General features: G+C 34.4%; 1 protein-coding gene across 1 annotated transcript; it reads right to left on the minus strand.

The window, feature by feature from the left end:
* Positions 1-4,587: 4,587 nt before the first annotated feature.
* LOC132751794 (trimethylamine monooxygenase-like) lies at positions 4,588-13,849 on the minus strand. The gene is made up of 4 exons (XM_060742031.1): positions 13,767-13,849; positions 9,798-10,003; positions 7,981-8,145; positions 4,588-6,120 (listed from the first exon to the last, which is right to left on the minus strand). Exons 2-4 carry the CDS (start codon positions 9,955-9,957, stop codon positions 5,087-5,089), a joined length of 1,359 nt encoding a protein of 452 aa, XP_060598014.1. The 5' UTR covers positions 9,958-10,003; positions 13,767-13,849; the 3' UTR covers positions 4,588-5,086.
* Between the last annotated feature and the right edge of the window lie 6,137 nt (positions 13,850-19,986).

A 19,986-nucleotide genomic window follows, 5' to 3' on the forward strand; every position in this document is an offset into this window, starting at 1 on the left:
TATATACTGTAGTGTGGACGCCTTAAGCTGCTACGCCGCATATAGCTCAAATAGAGCACCCTGTACAGCTTTATCCGTCGACATGTTACTTAAATTGCCAATTGCACTTTCGAATATTGTTTGTTTGTTTGTTCGATTGGGTTTTTCGTCACACCGACACAGTAAAGGTCATATGGCGACATTCCAGCTTTACTGGTGGAGGAAGACCTCTGGTGCCCTTCTGTGCATTATTTCAGGTACGAACAGGCACCTGAGTAGAACCACTGACGTTCCGTATGCTAGCTGGATAGCTTGCTCACATAAAAGAATCCAAAGTCCTTGTCGGGATTCGAACCCACAGCAGTGAGGGGCAAGAGGTTTGAAGTCAACGACCTTAATCACTCGGCATCGGACGCCCTACTTTCGAATATAGCTCCCAACAAGGGAGAGTTGTATACGCCAAGATGCCCTAATTTTACAGATAAAGCTCTCCATATTTAATAATGGCATTATAAAGTTTGATGATAATCTATCTAAGATCATCATCATTATCATCATCATCATCATCATCTTTGAAATTTGTACATCAGCAAAAATACATACTATTGATCAGCAACATCATCGTCCGGCTGTCATCTGCAACAATACAGCATCAGTACATCATTCCCTATTCAACATCAACTTTATCTTCATCAGTACATAAACACCATGTTCTTATATTGAAACAAAAGGTGAGTAATTTAAATTGATAAAATTTTAACCATTGTAAATGCAATATCTATGTAATCATCTTTTGTTATTCTTATCAAAAAATAAACACACATATAGACAAGAACAAGGGGATGTGGCTCAGTGGTAGAGCGTTCGCTTTTGTAACGTGCACCGAGCTTATACCTGTATGATACTAAATTTTCCTCTGGCTTCTTTTCCTTATGATTATTTGATTGAAGACCAATGATTTATATTGCTTAATAAATGTGCATGAATTACCAAATTGAATTAAATATATAGATATAATTTTCCTCGAGACTACCTTGTCTTTTAATTGAAAAACGAATAATGATTTCTATACCTATTAAACAATTTATTAAATTAATATCCTTTGAAATACTATTTATATATATATACGTTCCTCTTTCTCGATCTCTATATCTCTACTAATAACATTATTCTTAATCTTCCTTTATTAATCTTTAATCCTTGCTTTCTTTCTACTTAATATTTCTCAGCCTTATCACAGCGCTATGCACTGTGCAACTAAGAATATAAAAAGTAGGTATAGCATTTAGGATTGTCGACTGTTCAACACGCTGCCAAAACACCAACTCTCAATTTCTCACATTCACCTGCCTTATATATTGGCTCGGGACTGCTTGCGCCCTCTAGTGTCTTCCATATCTTGCAAACGCTTGAATATTACTTCTATTGAATTACCTACTGCTTACCTTTTCAATATGCGTTACTTTTGTATATAATTACATGACTCGGGAACCATCGCCAAAATGAATATAATCTTACCTTTTCTACATTAAATAATATACCTGCAATGTTCTAAGGACTCCAAAATGAAAAGTAAAAGGTAATTAAATCATGCAACATCATCAAACATGTTTGAAATCAACTTACAGATACAATTTATGAGAATTATCTTTTCTGGAAATATTCGTTTTGATTGTATACAAATGGTGTTTATTCATTAAGGGGAAGTAACTTTTCCACATTCGCTACACTTTGCATGTGAAAGGCCCCGGGTTCGATCCCCGGCATCTCCATATATTTTATTTATTATTGGTATTTCTTATGAAAACCTCACTGTGTAAGAAATTTGCGTATTTGAACTGCTTTATATTAAACAAAACAGAACATTAATAAAATATAAACTACTGAATAAAAATGTAAATTCTTTATATATTGAAACAAAAGATGAGTTTACGCTTTGTATGGGAGAGCCCCCCCCCCCCTTGGTTTGATCTCCAGTCATATTTTTTTCAAAAGGTTCTTTGCAATAATTTGTGTTCAATTTACGTTTACTTTTAGTTTTACTGTATAATAGTATACATTATATCAATAACAATGTAGAAACGGAATCACTCTATCTTTAATTTCAATTTGATTTAATTAAACATGTTTCATTTTGCCAGCACTGGATGTAGATGTATTTAATTGCGTGGTAAATTATCTGAACTCAAATATGCATAGGTTTTACTGCTACTGCCTTGTAGGAATGTGTGAAGTTGGCGGCCCAGCGGCCTGGCGGCGTGAAGTTGGCGGCGGCCCAGCGGCCAAAAATTTTAATGTTGCAGAAATGTTATTTAAACAATAAAACGGCATTTAATAATGTTCTAAAGACATTTGTTATTATTTAAAGGATATAATTAAAAAAAAAGAAAAAGATCACTTTGAGAGTTTTTTCTATTTTATCATTTTTTGTGATGTCAGCGGCCAGCGGCTGGGCCGCCAACTTCACATATCTGTCGGCTTAGTATATAATCTGTGTTTATAAGGATGTACTTATTGTTAATTATGTCATTTTATGAATAAAGATATTCAAACATCATATACATGTTATGTGTTTGCTGGTACGCTAAAAGGTTTGTTTACCACTAAATCATTCAAACCATTCAAACCATTTCACCCTGTACTGCTAAATAATCGTCGTACATCACTTTAATTGTCGTCTACTTTCGTTAAATTTCTATCACGTGTTATTTTACGCTGGTCAAAAGATGCATACTGCTACATTTTATTTACTTGTTTTAATGCTCATGTTCACTTACTTCAATATCAAAGAAGACAAGTTAAATGTTGATGCTGCACACCAAAGACGCCGCCAAATGATGTGAACAGTCACAGGCAATGTAGAAACCCAGCCTTGACAATTGTTCTCTATTACAGTTGAATATCTGAAACACTAATAAATTTTTCTCTATGTTCTTGTCATGTGCTCGTTGTTTAAAGATTAAGTTGCATATTTTTGTGAAAAAGTAGAACCTAATGCGTAATTCCAAAGTAATGCCATGTCTGAAATTCTGAAATATATTTATTTGGCTGTTGAGACAAAGACGAAAGGTCTGGTCGAAGCAAAGTAAATTGGATAACAAGTAAAAATGAAATGATTGGTATAATTAAATAAATTCAAGACAAACACAGAGTAAAGAAGAAAATAATCTCCGTTGCGCAGAGAATATGTTCCTTAAAATACTGGTGCCGATTGCAAAATGTTCGAATGATTTTCAGGACCAACTGTTCTGTTATTTTACACATAGCAAAAATATGTCTGTAATATGAAATAATTATTATGAATAAATTGTTGAATATAATCAATTCTTAGTTACGTATTGTTTACTTATTTATGAAAGATTAAAACTAATTGATTGAACACAAGACTGCATATTTGCCTCCTGGAGTTTAGGTATAGAACCACTAAATGTAATAAAAAATTCTACGTAACAGAATCCTTAAAAATAACCTATTGCAAATATTTGTGATACATTTTAAAATAAACGTACTTTTTTCACTCAGTTAATCTGTTTTCATCGTCGGATACCCACGGCCGAACCATTAACATTTATTGATTTCATGCTATGTGACATGTTTATCAATCGTGGGTATCCGACGATGATCTGTTTTATAACTTTAATGTTAATTATTTCTCATAAATAAGCACACGTTTTGCAAAAAAAAATCCGTTGCGCCCGTAGCGCCTGATAATCTCCGTTGCGTATTTTAGTCATACCTCTTGTTCCCTGTCCGAATTTGGTTCCCATCCTTAGATTATAGACTGGCTCATTGAACACGTCTATATGAGGGAAAATGTTAAAAGAAACGAAACAAAAACAACACAAAAGGTGGTTCTACTCGGGTACCCGCTCATGCCTGAAATAATTTACGAAGGGGCCAGAGGTTTTCCTGCAGCTCACAAGCTCTAAAGTCGCCATATGACCTGTACTGTTTCGGTTCGACGTAAAACCCAGCAATAAAATAAATAATTCTATAAATTATACATGCAATAATAATAACAAAATTAATAAAACATGTTTCATTTACCTATCAAAATATATATCTCATTATTCTTTTCAATAACTGAATCGTCTCTGTCAACCTGGTCGCATATGTACAACATTTCCGAACAAACTCATTCCTGTGTTGCTGTCAAGCACAAAAGAAAGAAAATATAAATACCTAAACAACGTCTTACACGGCAAAATTTAAAATGTTGCAGGTTCGGTTTGACTGAGCCTGTCAATAATAATGGACGATAATAATGAAATAATGTACGGAAGGGTACCTGTGGTCTTCTTCCAACAGTAAAGCTGGAAAGTCGCCATATGTCCTATACTGTGTCGGTGAGACGTAAAACCCTATCAAACAAGCAAACCAAACAATGTGTGCATAAACATAATTTAAGCAATCAAAACAATGCTCAAGACAACCAGCAAACTGCAATTCTTGTATTTTAAGATACAGAAAGGCTATATATATATGTAAGGCCCATACGAAACACGCAAACTGTTTATATTTTACAAAATATTTCTACCAATTCTATACTTTATTTTAAAGTATAGATTTTACGTTTTTATTATGTGTTTTCTACTTTATTGAAAGAAAACAAACAAAGACACAGTCACGCACACACGCTCAAACTACATGTTTAGATCTCCGTGACCTCGGTGTAATATAAACATTAATGTTATTTTGTGGGAAAATGTATATCCTCCTAACCCTCCTGTCTTGTATTCTTGGATTTATCAATGCAAATGACAGCCCAACCACATCTATTTTTAATTCTTCTTCTTCTTTCGTCTTATGTTCTGAACTCGCCTTGAACACTTATTATTCACACCAGCCTTTCAATCTCATCTAAATGTATTTAAGTAGGACCGGTTTTTAATTTAAAAATATTTAACATAAATTAATCAATGTTTAAACTGTTTACTCGCCGACCTTAGTGACCATTATTTTATTGCTTTTAATTCAACTCTTTTTCAAAGTATATTTTGAAAATATGTAAGTTACAACAAAGTAAATCACACCAAAGCAACGAAAGCAAAATACTTAGTAAGACACATTATAATTGTTACGTATAATGCACATAATATATATGTGTTTATATAAATGCATCAACAGAATCATCCATACATTCTGCCCAGCTTGTATGATGGGATGGTGCAAGTTTCCCCGTGTAAATAGATTCATAGCACTCATCTTTATATCGGATGATGTTGTTTTGCCTTTTCTCAATTAGGTCAATCAAAATAGCATATGCCTTATCGACATATTCCACTGGGTAGTCGACATCGCTACCAATGTCATGAAAAAAATCTCTTTGAAATGTAAAAATATCAGTTACACTTTTTACATTCTGTATTTGTTTCTGCCATTTTTTAATATTACATTCCATTTCCTCCAACTGAACTTTTTGTCCAGATAATTCTTTAAAGATGAACTTCAAAATCCACATGGCTTGTGCATCCAATAAACCAAACCCAAAAAATATGTCAAAGGCTGCCATATGAAATAGTTTCTTGTTGCCGCCTTTAAACCACACTGTACCTTTGTATAAGTTGTCCGGGTAAAGGGTTCCTGTACCTTCGCCGTCAAAATGAAGATTCCCCATCAAAAATGGATAATTATATCTATATCCCGTACAATAGATGATTGCATCAAAATCAAACTGTGTTTTATCTTTGAACACAGCTGTATTGCCTTTGATTTCATCGACGATTGGTCGTTCTTCAACACCTTTAGGCCACTTCAAATTCATGGGTTCTTTACAACTACAAATGACATGTGCTGAGCCATACTTATTCAGCTGAAGAGCAATGTCGCCTGCAGAGAATCTGCCACCTATGATAAGCACCTTTTGACGCGCAAACTCCTTTGCATCCCTGAACTCGTGGGAATGGAGTACTCTACCACAAAATGTATCAATACCAGGGTAAGTTGGCATGTTCGGGTAAGAAAACCTTCCCGAAGAAACTATAACATGTGAAAATACTTCCTCGACCAGGGAGTTGTTAGGCAGATTTCTTGCCCAGACAATAAAGTCGTCAGTCGTATCTCTGTATTCAACACTACTGACTACATGTTGATAGTGAATGTGTTCCAGAAAATCACCTGTGCTGACCCTTTTCATGCGACCTGTAATTATCACAAAATAGCCCCTCCTATGACAAAAAAGTAAAATCTTCTAGGTACACTAGCATCATTTAAAGAGGTTTTCAACATTTAAATGTGATAAATGAAACTGTGAGTTTAGTACTAAAAAAGATTTGTAGATGTGTACATGCTGAGGCGGTCATTAAAATTCATTAAAACTAGAAATGTGTCATCATGCCACGGAAGCCCCCGCATGCAGCCAAAGTTTCAGATGTTACAATACTTATTGCACAAAATATTTTTTTTTCATTTTTAAGTTCAAAGCCCTTAAAACTATTCAATGTTAACACAAACCATTTTTATACAATGTTCAAGGCACTGAAATTATTCAGTCTTAACCTTTTATAAATTGCATATTGCATATTTGTAGCCAAAATAATGGCTACATACATTTCCACAAAAGTATGAGTGCTGAAACTGAAAATTCAAATTTTTTCCAACATTCAAGAAAGATATAAGCTTGTCCAAAATCATTGAACCACGATCAAATTCAAACTTGAACTGCTTATTCCTAAGATGTATCTATATATCAAATTTGAGTTGAATGTGTACAACCATTGGGGAGATAATGAATGGAAACTTAAAATTTCTGATCTTTTTTTCAAAGTTTAAGAGGGATAACTCTGTCAGCTATCATCAAACCATGACCAAATTCGAAATTGACCAATGCATTTTTATGACATATCCATATCTTTTATTTGAGTTGAATATGTACAACTGTTGGGGAGATAATGAATGGGAACTGAAAATTTCCTATTTTCAAAAGTTTAAGGGGCATAACTCTGCCATCAATCATTGAACCATGACCAAATTCAAATTGTATCTGTATTTTCTCATGACATATCCATATGTCAAATTTGAGTTGTGTGCAACCGTTACAAAGATAATGAATGGAAACTGATGATGAAGGAATGACAGAATGACGGAATGACGGAAGGACGAACGGAATGACGGATGGACGGAACAGGGTAACACTATATGCCCCGGCCATTATATGGCGGGGGCATAATCAGTGTCACGTGTCAATACCACTTTTAATTTATATTATATTTTATTTTCTACCATAACCTTACATTGTATGGGGATAAAGTGAAGTACCAACTCATACATAGAACATTCCTAGGAAATAAAATCGTAAAATGAAACCGCGTGAATATCTGATTGTTCAAACACACAGTTAAACTTTCTGAAATTATACTGTTCTTTTCTCTCAATCATTCTATAAACTTAATAAAATGAGATGGTCCTGCCCTTTATTTGATATAAAATAATGAAGTATTTCGAAGTAATGGAAGGAAATATAATCTGCACAAGTATGGTGTTTAGGCATTTGTCTCAAGCAGATCAAATCAAGTGATATAGGAACAGTCATTTGAGTAATCTATGAACGATAGAATGTTGTTATGAGTTGAGAACAAAAGTTAAGATGGCGTCCATGCATGGTAATATTATTTTTTTCCATTTTTTTTACTCTGAAAGGGTAAAATAAACGATATTATTATTTACATTAATATATTCAAAATCATCATTATTATTTATCTACAGGATTTCTACCCATGTCAGCCAAGATTAAACAGAACATCGTTCTTAAGCTAATTCAAAGGCGGTGAATGACTACTAAATACTAGTCGCCGAGGTGTAAATATTTTTAGAATATCAAAACATCGCCTTTTTATGGGTTGACAATGAAATAAATTTACAAAAAGGGAAATGTTGTTGTTTTTTTGCTACAATATAACTTTTTATCTGTTTTGTCAAAGCTTATTATCTCAAGTGACACAAGTATTCTACAACTATGGGAACCATTGTAATATCGTTCGCGAGTAAAATGAATTCCCTTACCGTCAAGATAGCGTCGATACATTTCTCTTGGTAAATAGGAAGGCAACTCTTTACCAAAATGATCCTGAAATGTATAATCCTTGTATTCATTAACTTCCTTCGCTCCTATCGCCCACAAATTTCGGTACATACAATTATGTATACGTTCACCATATTCGTCCGCGTCTGAAATGTAAAAATCATACCTGTTGTTGCATAGTCGAATATAATCAATATAATCAGTGCTTATTATGTGATGCTAATTTTAACAAGAAGGCCATGATGGCCCTAGAATGCTCACCTGACCAATCGAACTCGTCCGAACAAGCAGTCTGACCAAGTTTCATGACAGGTGAGTCAAAAATGTGACCACTAGAGTGTTAAAAAGGATTATCCATATTTGAGCAATGTGACCTAGTTTTTGACCACAGGTGACCCATATTCGAACTTATCCTAGAAATCATCAAAACAAACTTTCATACCAACAGTTGCCACTAGAGTGTTAACAAGGTTTTTCTATTCTTAGCTCCTGTGACCTAGTTTTTCATCCGAGATTACCCATGTTCTAACTCATCCGAGCAATTACCTAGACAAGCATCCTGAACAAGTTTGATGACAACTGAGTCAAGAATGTGACCACTAGAGTTTTAACAAGGTTTTTATATTTTTAGATCCGATGACCTAGTTTTTCATTCAAGATGACCAATGTTCAAACTCATTTGAGCTATGACCTAGACAAGCATCCTGACCAAGTTTGATGATGATTGAGGCAAAAATGTGACCACTAGAGTGTTAACAAGGTTTTTCTATTTTTAGCTCCGGTGACATAGTTTTTCATTCGAGATGACCCATATTCGAACTCATCCCAGCTATCAACTAGATAAGCATCGTGACAAAGTTTAATGATGATTGAGGCAAAAATATGACCACTAGAGTGCTAACAAGGTTTTTCTATTTTTAGCTCTTGTGACCTAATTTTTCATCCGAAACCCTTGTTCCGCTAGTGTGTTAATAACAAGGTTTTTGTATCTTTAGCTCCGGTGACCTAGTTTTTCATCCGAGATGACCCATGTTCGAACTCATCCGAGCTTTTACCTAGACAAGCATCCTGGCAAAGTTTTGTGATGATTGAGGCAAAAATGTGACCGCTAGAGTGTTAACGAACAGACAACGCACGACCGATGACGGACATTCAACGATCCTAAAAGCTCACCCTGAGCTAGCCTAGAAGGCAAAATGTGGGAAATGAGGGCAAAGTCATACAGATTACTCTTACTTTTACTATTACATGTACATATAACTCATTAATTTCATTTGAATAAATATAACCTTTCTTTTTCAATGCCTTTGTTACATATGCTTTGATCACTATAACTTTGACCATCTAACCACAAATTCATAAGACGTCATTTTAAATTCAAGAGTGACCTCCAAATCAAATCTTACAGCGCTCTTTCATTGGTTGGTAATCCGTCATTTTCGGAGTATTTGTTTTAATTTATGGTTATTTTCTACTGCTACCTGTTACGAGCGTTTGACAGATGAATATAATTTAATAAATGTAACCCAAAGCTTCAGTTGAAGAGGTCTCCAAGTTTAATGTTTTCATTTCACGAACATGTAGCACTGGCACTGAGACCGAACTATTGGGAACTTGGAATTTGTCATAGCCTTAGTTTGTTTTTTTGTAAAATCCAATAAATTGGAGAGCTGACTTTAAACAACAACAACAATAATAATAATAATAATAATAATAATAATAATAATAATAATAATAATAATAATAATATATATAAAATAAATAATAATAATAATAATAAATTATAATAAACAACGACCTTTTCTCCAGGTAAAGTTCCATTGTCCACACCATGTTGCCTGCTTTTCATAACATTCAAAGTCAATCTCGTCAGGGTAAAGTTGTTTTATCTGGTACATCACTGACATGCCGCTTGGACCGGCTCCAATAATACACACTCTTGGTTTCTGTTTAGACATTTCGTTAAGGTGAAACTATTGACAGGTTTTAGGCCAAGTCAGATAGCTGATAAATAGAAATAATCAGTTATTTCAATATAGGAAACGTGGTCAGAAAATATGCATAGTACGTGGGCTGTCGCACAAAGTCGTGGACAATCGCTGTAAAACAAAAAAATGTTACGACTGAGTCTAAAATAACTTTGCCCATGTTTATCTCCATCAATTTGAAGTAACATAAGGAACTTTTTTTTTTTTCAAGAAAATATACACGTACATACATTAAATTATAAAGGATTTATACAGACATGAGGTATGCGTCATTTTACAAACTTAACACATTATCTTCAAAATAAGTGGTCGATGACGTTTAAAAATCTCCCTAATGTTATGTCATTGACATTGACCATATTAGCCGCGTCACGACAAATCCAACGTTATGTGTTTGCGACCGGCATGGATCAAGACCAGCCTGCGCATCCGTGCAGACTGATCAGGATCCATGCTGTTCGCTATCAGTTTCTCTACTTGTTATAGGGTTTGTAAGCGAACAGCATGGATCCTGATCAGACTGCGCGGATACGCAGGCTGGTCTGGATCCAGGCTGGTCGCAAACGCACAGTGTTGGTTTTGTCGTGACGCGGCTTATATGTCTGATGCATTACGACATAATTTTAAGGAAGTCCCTAGACAAGTCTCTTTACAGTTCCTCTTTACTTTATGTTGTACACGCATAAGCACTATAAAATGTCAACGTTTGACGCTGCCAAAAGTCAGCTTTAGTGCTGCCATGTAAGAAAAAGTTACAGATTTAAGAAAAGTTTCGGATTCTTTTTGCGAGCATCAGCATACAATTGTCGGAATCAATGAAATATAGCAAAAATAGAATGTCTTTGTTCAGGCGAATAAGATGTTCTATGTAGGGGAATGGTAAACAAGTGTTTCAATGGGCGGAGTAGGATAACATTTTATGCATATTTTAAGTAGAAACGATCATTTTGCTTGTGTGATTTGTTAGCTGTATGATATTATTTAATTCTTAGTAATTATAGATAGGAAAAGGTTTCTCATGAGGATGATATTAAAGATTATTTAGAGTTTCCTCATTTTGAAAAACAGCCCTCCTTATTGTGCCCCAATAAATGGAGTAATGGGAAACAACGGAACATTATCAAAACTTCATAAAGAAGACGAAGAAATACAAGTCGCGACACTCGTATATACAATGGGAAAGGAAGCTGACAATTTGTTAAAATCTTTTGAACTATCAGAAAGTAACGCGAAGAAATATGACACTGTCTTAACAAAATTCGAATAAGAAAAACATCACGAACGAACAAACGAGCATAATTGACATGACGCCAGAGAAGAGATTGCTCCGCCCACTGATTCACTTGACCCGGCCATTCAGAACCTAAGACAAAAGACGGTACCGACGTTTACGCGAACTGTCATGCCACTTAAGTGACTAATGAATTTACCTGGTATATATAAAATTTTAATGATTTTATTGAAAAGTTCAATGTATTATGGTATTTAAAAAAGTAGCAGATAACTGCATTCACGCATTAATGATTAATAAAACGTTTGGCAAAGATCTTGTTATATTTCTTGCTGACATCAAGGAAGATGTTACTGACAAAATATCATTTTAGTTTTACAAATTCAAAGATAGTTAAAAATTGATGTAGCGGAACATATAATAGTAAAATTATATTTGATTCAATGAAACAGTAACATTTACAAATGTGTTTTGGGGTTTTATGTGCGAAATCACTTATATATAATGCATTTGCGCATAAATTGTCTAAATTAAATGAGAACATTACTCTTGCGTAACTTTGTTGTATGATATATGATTATATGTATATTTGTACATTAGATATTTTCGTGATAAAACGCAATATTATTCAATTTTAAATAAGTTTCGCATATACCAGACCTCGGCTTTAAATTAAAACCGTGATCAGATATGACACTATGTTATAAACGAACAAAAACATGTCATATCATCTGGATATTGTTAGACCTTATAATATATTATGTGATTATGAATAGACATAATTGTAATGAAGGAAGGAATAGAGTATTTGTTTAAATATTTTCCTTGTTTAATGCAATGTGGTATAGCCAGTTTTAACTTTCGTACCTGCTTTATTATTATCTTCATATATAGAAAGTTACTGATATTTTTGTTTTTGTAAAATGAACTAAATGACTCCATCTGTCAATATGTCAGGATATATGGTAACTTAGATATACCGTTTTAATAGCTTTAAATTGATAAAAAATCAAAATAATTTCAATATAAATACTGCTGCACCATTGTCTTATACAAATAGCTTGTCTAAGGAAAATGGCGGGCTTTTCACACATCTTAGCATGAAACTGATAACGATCGCCGATTGGCTTAGCTGTAAGACCCCTGCCAGCTTGATTGACATGCAGCGTAATGTCAATTCCTGAAGAGAAACCAAATGCCAGGTGAAACAGTAGAAACTGTCATAAGAACATAATATTATGAGTAAGCGGACAGCTGCGAATTTGCATCTGATATGAAAATTGAGCAAAATAGATGTGTCATAAAGCAAAAACATGTCAAATTTGTTGGCTACTTAGTAGAACAACATGGAATCTCAGCCGACCCGGACAAGGTCAAGGTCATATAAGAAACTTGTGTCCTCCAAAAGACATACATGGGGTACAGTAGTTTTATGGGAATGGTCAATCAATTTGGAAAGTTTTCCCCACTGGCAGCAGACTCGAAACCTATCTGCTGAGTGCGAAAAAATCATCTTTACTGGGGTTCAAGCCAAGAATAAGCTTTGAATAAAATCAAGATTACTCCTGTGTTAGCTCATTTTGATCAAATTAGGGAAACTGTACTCATGGCAGATTCTTCCAAATATGCTTCCGGAAGTGCTGTTCTTCAGAAACAAGATAATTGGTTCTTTAAGCCAGTATCATTTGCGTCAAGGGCATTTACACAGAAGTTAGATACAGTGTTCTTGAAAAAGAAGTACAAGTAGTTACTAGGGCTGAACGATATACTGATTTTTTGAATTAAGAATAAATCTTTCCCATGTCGTCGATTTTACAGTTTCTTATAAAGCCCAAGTTAAGTGTTGTATGATTTTCGATTTCAAAAGATTGGAAGAATATCTCAATGACTAATTCAATAGAAATTTGAACATCCAAAAGTTAAAAATTCAACTGATGCTATTGCTTATGTACTCGTAAAAATCAAATGAATATTTCGTTCTACCACCATCAAAAGGATAACTTATTTCATATTGCTATTACATGTATATCGCTATAAAGTATTACTTCATAATTTGATATCAATGACTACCATTGCAATACATGCTCGATTTTATCGGAAAATATGCATATGTTATACACCTCATGGTATAATTGGATATTGAATGAGTGTAGTTTCAATCCTGAAATTATTAAACGAGTTGAATAAACTATACACGTGTCAGGCAATGAGTTCAGTAAATTTAGCAATGAGCCTACACGAATAGTGTAACGCCAACAAGAGTGGGCTTGAACTCTTGTTGGCTTGAACGTTTGTATACCGCAAGTGACATCACATCAAAATATATGCACAGCCGTGACCTACCATTGTTACAGAGTCACAAAAATATTTATGACATTTTAATGCTTATATCATAAAATATTTAATGACTGTTAAATGATAAATGTTAAATATACAATACAACAAAAGCTGTTAAGAAGCATGATAATAACAACGAAAAAAAAAACAACATCAACTGGTGACTTTTCTCATAACAAAACAATAAATAAATGTGATCGATTGTACTTACCTTAAAATCACATATAGCCAATTTCAGATTTGGTTACTCTCTTTGGATGACAAAAACAGTACTGACAACAAGAGGGCCGTGATGACCCTAATATCGCTCATCCGAATATAAATACTCTTTATGACAAAGAACAAGTAAACTTTAAGCGAAAGCAGATATAAAATTTTAATCATAAACTGATATCATAAAGTTTATATTGGTATTTGAAAAAGTGCATGTGTAAAACATGACTAGCTGCTTTTGCTCTGAGAAAACGATAGTTACTAAGGGAGACACAGGTTGCTATTCAACTTTGAAATCACTGAAAGCTATGAAATTCAATGACAGATCCACACAGAGCTAAGTAAAAAGAAGCACAATGTAAATATTCGCTTTGGAAGTCACTGGTTGCTATGTAAAAAAAGTCAATGTTTGTTAAGTAAGTCACTGGTTGCTAGGGAAATTTACAGTTTGCTATGAAAGGACAATGTCTGCTATGAAGTCACTGGTTACTATAAAAGTCAATGACTATTATGGAAAGCAAACAGCTGCTAAGTAAAGTCAATGGTTGCTATCAGAGTCAATAATTGCTTTGCTATGGAAAGCAATGATTGCTGCAGAGAGTCACCGGTTGCTATGAAAGTCAATTGTTGCTATTGAAAGTCAATGGTTGCAAAAGAAGTCACAGTTGCTATTGCAAGTCAATGGTTGCTATGAAAAGTCACAGTTTCGGTTTCAATTGAAAGGTAATGAGTGCTATGTGAGACACTGGTAAAGTCATTGGTAACTATGGTAGTCAATAATTGCTATGGGAAGTCATTGGTTTCCATGGAAGTATATGGTTGCTATTGAAAGTCACTGGTTGCGATGGAAATCACTTGCTGTCATGGAAGAATATGGTTGCTATGGAAAGTCGCTATTTCCTATGGAAAGTTAGAGGTCGCTATGTAAGCCAGTGGGTTCTATGGAAAGACAATGGTTGAGATATTATTGACTTGTTGCTATGGAAAATATATGGTTGCCATGGAAAGACACTGATTGATATGGTTAGTTAATGGTTGCAAGTCATGTAGTGTTAAAGAAGTCTATGAATGTTATAGAATGTCAACGGTTACTATGTTATGGGAAGCCACTGGCTGCTATGGAAGTCTATTTTGCTGTAAAAAGTCACTGGTTGCATTGGACATCAATTGTTGCTATGAAAAAAACTGTGGCTGCTATAGAAATTTACTGGTTGCCACGGAAAGGCAATTGTTGCTATGATAATCAACAGTTGCTATGAAAGTCACTGGTTACAATGGAAAGTCACAGTATGCTATTAAATTGTTTGGTTGCTATGGAAAGCCTATAGTCGCTATGTGAGTCAATGGTTACTATTGAAAGTCACCGGTTGCTATGAAAAGTCACATATAGGGAAAATCTATTTTCCCTTTGGGTTGAGCAAAATTTGACATTGAATAGTTTTTGTTGACGTTGACATGTTAAATATCGTAAGCTATAGCCCTTGTAGTTTTTTAAAAGGAAATTTTTGAAGTATTTACTATATAAGGGAAACCCATGATCTCAAGGGCGGGGTCAATTTTGATCCCAGGGCTATAATTTGAACAAACGTAGTAGAGGTCTCCTAGAAAATGTTTCATGTAAAAAACTAAGCTGAAGCTCTAGTACTTTGAGAGAAGAAATTGTTTTTTACCTAAAACATATAAGAATATATATATCCCCACCGGATGGGGCCAATTTTGACTCAAAGACTATAATTTGAACAATTTTTGTTGCGGTCTATATACAATGTTTCATACCAAATATTCAATAAATATCTATAATTAAAGAAGCCTGTTTTGTTTTAACTAAACATATAAGAAAAATATATGACCCCCTGGGACGGGGTCAATTTCGACCCAATGGATTTTATTTGATGAAGCTTGGAAGACACTCACTAGAAGGTCTTTCATGCTAAATATCTAAGCTATAGCTCATTGGCTCTTTTAGAAGATTTTATTTTATTTTATTTTTATTACATGTATACATATAAAGAAAATCAATGACCCCCTGGGGCGGGGTCAATTTTGATCCTAGGGCTTTTATTTAAACAAACTTGGTAGACAACCACTAGAAGATATTTTAATACAAAAAGTCTAAGCCTTAGCTCGGTGGCTTTTTAAGAAGATATCTTTGTTTTTACTTTATACATATAAGGAAAATCAATGACCCCCTTGGGTCAGCGCCAATTTTGATCAACAAACGTGGTAGACACCCACTAAAAATGTTTCAATATAAATATTTAAATATTTAAGCTCTAGCTCTTTGGGTTTTGAAATATTATCTAAGTTTTCATCTTTTGGTTGCCATGGCAAAACAGAGTTCTGCATGTAATTCAATTCATTGAACTCATTTTTAAGATGACTACCCAAGGAACATTCCTGTGAAATATGGATGAAATAGACTGAGCGGTTTATGAGAAGACGTCGTTGACAGTAAAAGTTTACGGACGAACGTCCGGACGAATTGCGATCACGAAAGCTTAACTTGCCACTTTGTGACAGGTGAGCTAAAACAAGACACGAATCTTTTTAATCTGTATCCACTTACATTAAAGTATACGAGTTTGGGGACCTTTCTGTTGAAAATGTGTCAAAGTTAAATCGTATACATATACATGCACAGTGCGTTAACTGGAGTGCAGGTATTAGTCACCCGCACTCCAAAGCATGCCCATTGATTGGCTCATTTTTTTCTGGGGTTTACTTATTTTGACCGCAGAGAAAGAGAAAGCGATAGAAATATCGTATTCAGATGCTCGTTCATTGGTTACTTTTATCTGGGGTTTCATATTGTGACAACAGGGAACGTATTTTATATTTGACGAAAGAACATCAAAACACCCGGCAATCTGATAAAAGCTCGGGGGCTACGCCCCCTCGTACAAATCAGATAGCCTCGTGTTTCGATGCTCTTTCTATTACTTGTCTGTTTATGTAAGGCAACTCGTTACACCCCAGTTACACAGAGCCATCGGTGATTGATCGGTAGTTATTTAAATCGTTGAATTATTGTATTTAATTTGCATATGTATAAAGGAATGTTAGTATGTAAGTTTCGAAGTAAGGCCGCGTCTAGACCTATTCAAGTCTAGAATGCAAGTATCATAATTATGCTCTTGTCTTGCATAATGTATGTAGACAGCCTACTTGAATGATTTTTAAAAAGAAATTATGTGACCTCCGTGAAAAAAACTAGAACATGTTCTACAAGTTTTTGGCTGTCATGACACTGATAACACCGGTCTGACACAAAACATGTGCCCCGAAGTTGTGATACTGTTGTTATTTTTATTATTTTCTTTTATTGTTGTTGATTCAGTGTACATGACCTGTGAATTTCAGTAAATGTTTACAATGTCTTTGTCAAAGGAACAAATCGATACACTGATACACAGAAGAGAACAAAAAAGATCTTTTTTTTTTTGAAAAGAAGAATCAATATGGATTTAAAATGATTTTGTTCATTTAGTGAACAACTTTCGTCAAATAAAGAATTTGCATCAATTTATAATCTCAAAATATATTTTTTCTCACATTTTCCATCTATTTTAAAATAATGTTCACATTTCATTTACTCCATTGTTTTTAGCTAATTGCATGATTTCCCCGCTTTTTTATTCACACACTTTACAGAAACAGGACAGTATTGCAAAGACAAAGCAATCTTAATAAGACATTTCTACAGTGGCTGATTTGGTACGCTTTTGTGCGTCGCGTTGACGCTAGCGACAAGACGACTAAGCGCCAAACGGCGCGCTGTCGTCTTGTCGTCCTGTCTCAAGCGCGGCACGCCAAACGGCGTGTTGTCGAGCGGCGTGTTGTCGCGTGTTTACATTGTCACTCGATTCAAATTGAAGGATTGGCTTATGAGCCAAGCGACAGGGCGATATCGCCACAACGCGCTTTGGCGCTTTGACGTGTTGTCGCTAGCGACAGGACGACAAGACGAAAGTCCGACAACGCGTTGTTTTGCGCTTTGTCGTGTTGTCGCTAGTGCCAACTAGGCGCACAAAAGCGTAACAAATCAGCCACCATACATTTCAGTAAAAACATTTTCAGTATGTTGAAAGGGCCATTTATTTAGCTTATCTAAATGTGACAGGTAAGAAATTTGACAAGGTGTAGACGCGGCCTAAGTTATATAGCAGGATAAAACAGGATAAAGATTTCAAGATATTGTGACCTAGTTCGTTATGACAACCCAAACAAGAAACCAACAAACAACAATACAATGCTCATTAAAATGGTATATATAGACCTTCTTACAATACGGTTCTTCCATAGTAATTAACAGATGTTGCATTTCGCGCATGCGCATTCTGCGTAGGGCAAAACTGCCTGAAATACAATAAACATCTTTTCATTTCAATTGAATATATAATATAATATAGACTGTCAAAGTCTCACGTCGACAATGGATGTGACTTCGAAAAGATTGCATAATTTGAGCAATGGAAAAGAACATATACAGAAAATACGAGTTAAAACAATTCTTTAAATTATATTAACTACCTGTAATTTTTTTTTTTTTTTTTTTTTTTTTGTTGATAAATAATGATATGTTATTTAGAAATAATTACCTTGTTCTGATTATTGATGCCGGACAAAGTATTATATAAATGTATCATTGAAATCAATAAACATAATTGAGCCGTGTCACGACAAAACCAACATAGTGCGTTTGCGACCAGCAAGAATCCAGACCAGCCTGCGCATCCGCGCAGTCTGATCAGGATCCATACTGTTCGCTTACAAACCCAATAACAAGTAGAGAAACTGATAGCGAACAGCATGGATCCTGATCAGACTGCGCAGATGCGCAGGCTGGTCTTGATCCATGATGGTCGCAAACCCACTATGTTGGTTTTGTCATGACGCGGCTCATATAAAAATCACACTGTAATAAAGACCATGATAAATCTCTCCTTTAGATGGTCTTTACTCACGGGTTTGACTATAACTGTACATTTATCACTTGGGTGATTTATAATGCGGTGAATATTTATAACTGGGACATCTTTTCATGATCGTGCATTTATCAATATTAATCAGAAATGTAAATGTATATAATTTGATACATTTTACAAATATATGTTTAAAAAGTTTATCATGTAATACTTGAACTTAGTCATGGCGTATATTCATGACTAAACTTTTAATTTTGAATATTTACTATAATGAATGTAGGAATGACAAATTATAACATGTTTCTCGACCATAATTTGTACGTGTTTAATTGGACTTGAGTCTAGATTAGTAAATTTTAATACACGTAGTATTGGACTCATAAATCATGTTACATTAGATTTGTAACATACTGTTTTGTTATATGATAATTATTCGATGTATTTCAATATACCAGTCATCTTCCAACCAAGGAGAAGTCCGCACGAGTCCTTGTGTTTATATCAATTAATACAGTATCATACCAAATGTGACACCAGGCTCAACGTGGGAAATATGGTGTATTCCGCTGCTTATTGCAAACCGTATTACACTGTAACTCTGAAAGTGAAATAACATACACTTTTTGATTAAGGATTTTACAACACACAAAAACGTTTATTTCCTTTTAACTAATGATATCAGACACGATGTGTATTTTATTTCATTAGGTAAATATTAAAACATAAAAGAAAGTTAAATTTATCATACAACAAAACGTTTTGAAACAAGTAAAGAGAATATCTGTCAATGTTTTCTTCCCTTTATCAAACATTAAATTATTTGAAATGAAAAATTGTTATCATACATTCTAACACGACCCGCATTTTTTCCTATTGAACATCAATGGTAGGATACTACGTCATCGCGCACCTGCTGAATGCTCCCACTTGGACCATTTTTTCGTCGATTCGAAGGTAAAATACAATTTTATTATAAGAAAACGTAAGAGTATTAAAAAATCATGTAGCGCACCAAAGAATGGCTATAGTACTTGAGATAATTGATAAAAAAGTTTATAGATTTATTGCCTGGTTTAAGCCTGAAAACGGGATAAGTGTTTTTCTCTGAATGCTCCCACTCGGACTTTTCCCGAAACATATATGAAATAAGGTTGAAAACCTTCTTGAAAATTATTTTTAACGTACCGGAACATAAACCGAGTCATGTTTATCAATTTTTCTAGATTAGTTTCAGATATTTCCATTCAGAAATCAGTTTTTCTTAATTCTTTTATAAAAATTGAAAATGCTCCC

The sequence above is a fragment of the Ruditapes philippinarum genome, unplaced genomic scaffold (genome assembly GCF_026571515.1).
Source record: "Ruditapes philippinarum isolate M1 unplaced genomic scaffold, ASM2657151v2 ctg6834_1_1_1_1, whole genome shotgun sequence".
Classification (NCBI taxonomy): domain Eukaryota; kingdom Metazoa; phylum Mollusca; class Bivalvia; order Venerida; family Veneridae; genus Ruditapes; species Ruditapes philippinarum.

Coding starts and splice junctions, on each gene's coding strand:
- LOC132751794 (XM_060742031.1), bottom strand. CDS start 9,957: ATGTCTAAACAGAAACCAAGAGTGTGTATTATTGGAGCCGGTCCAAGC. Junction 8,146..9,797: donor GAACTTTACCTGGAGAAAAG/GTCGTTGTTTAT, acceptor TTTACATTTCAG/ACGCGGACGAATATGGTGAA. Junction 6,121..7,980: donor GTATCGACGCTATCTTGACG/GTAAGGGAATTC, acceptor TGATAATTACAG/GTCGCATGAAAAGGGTCAGC.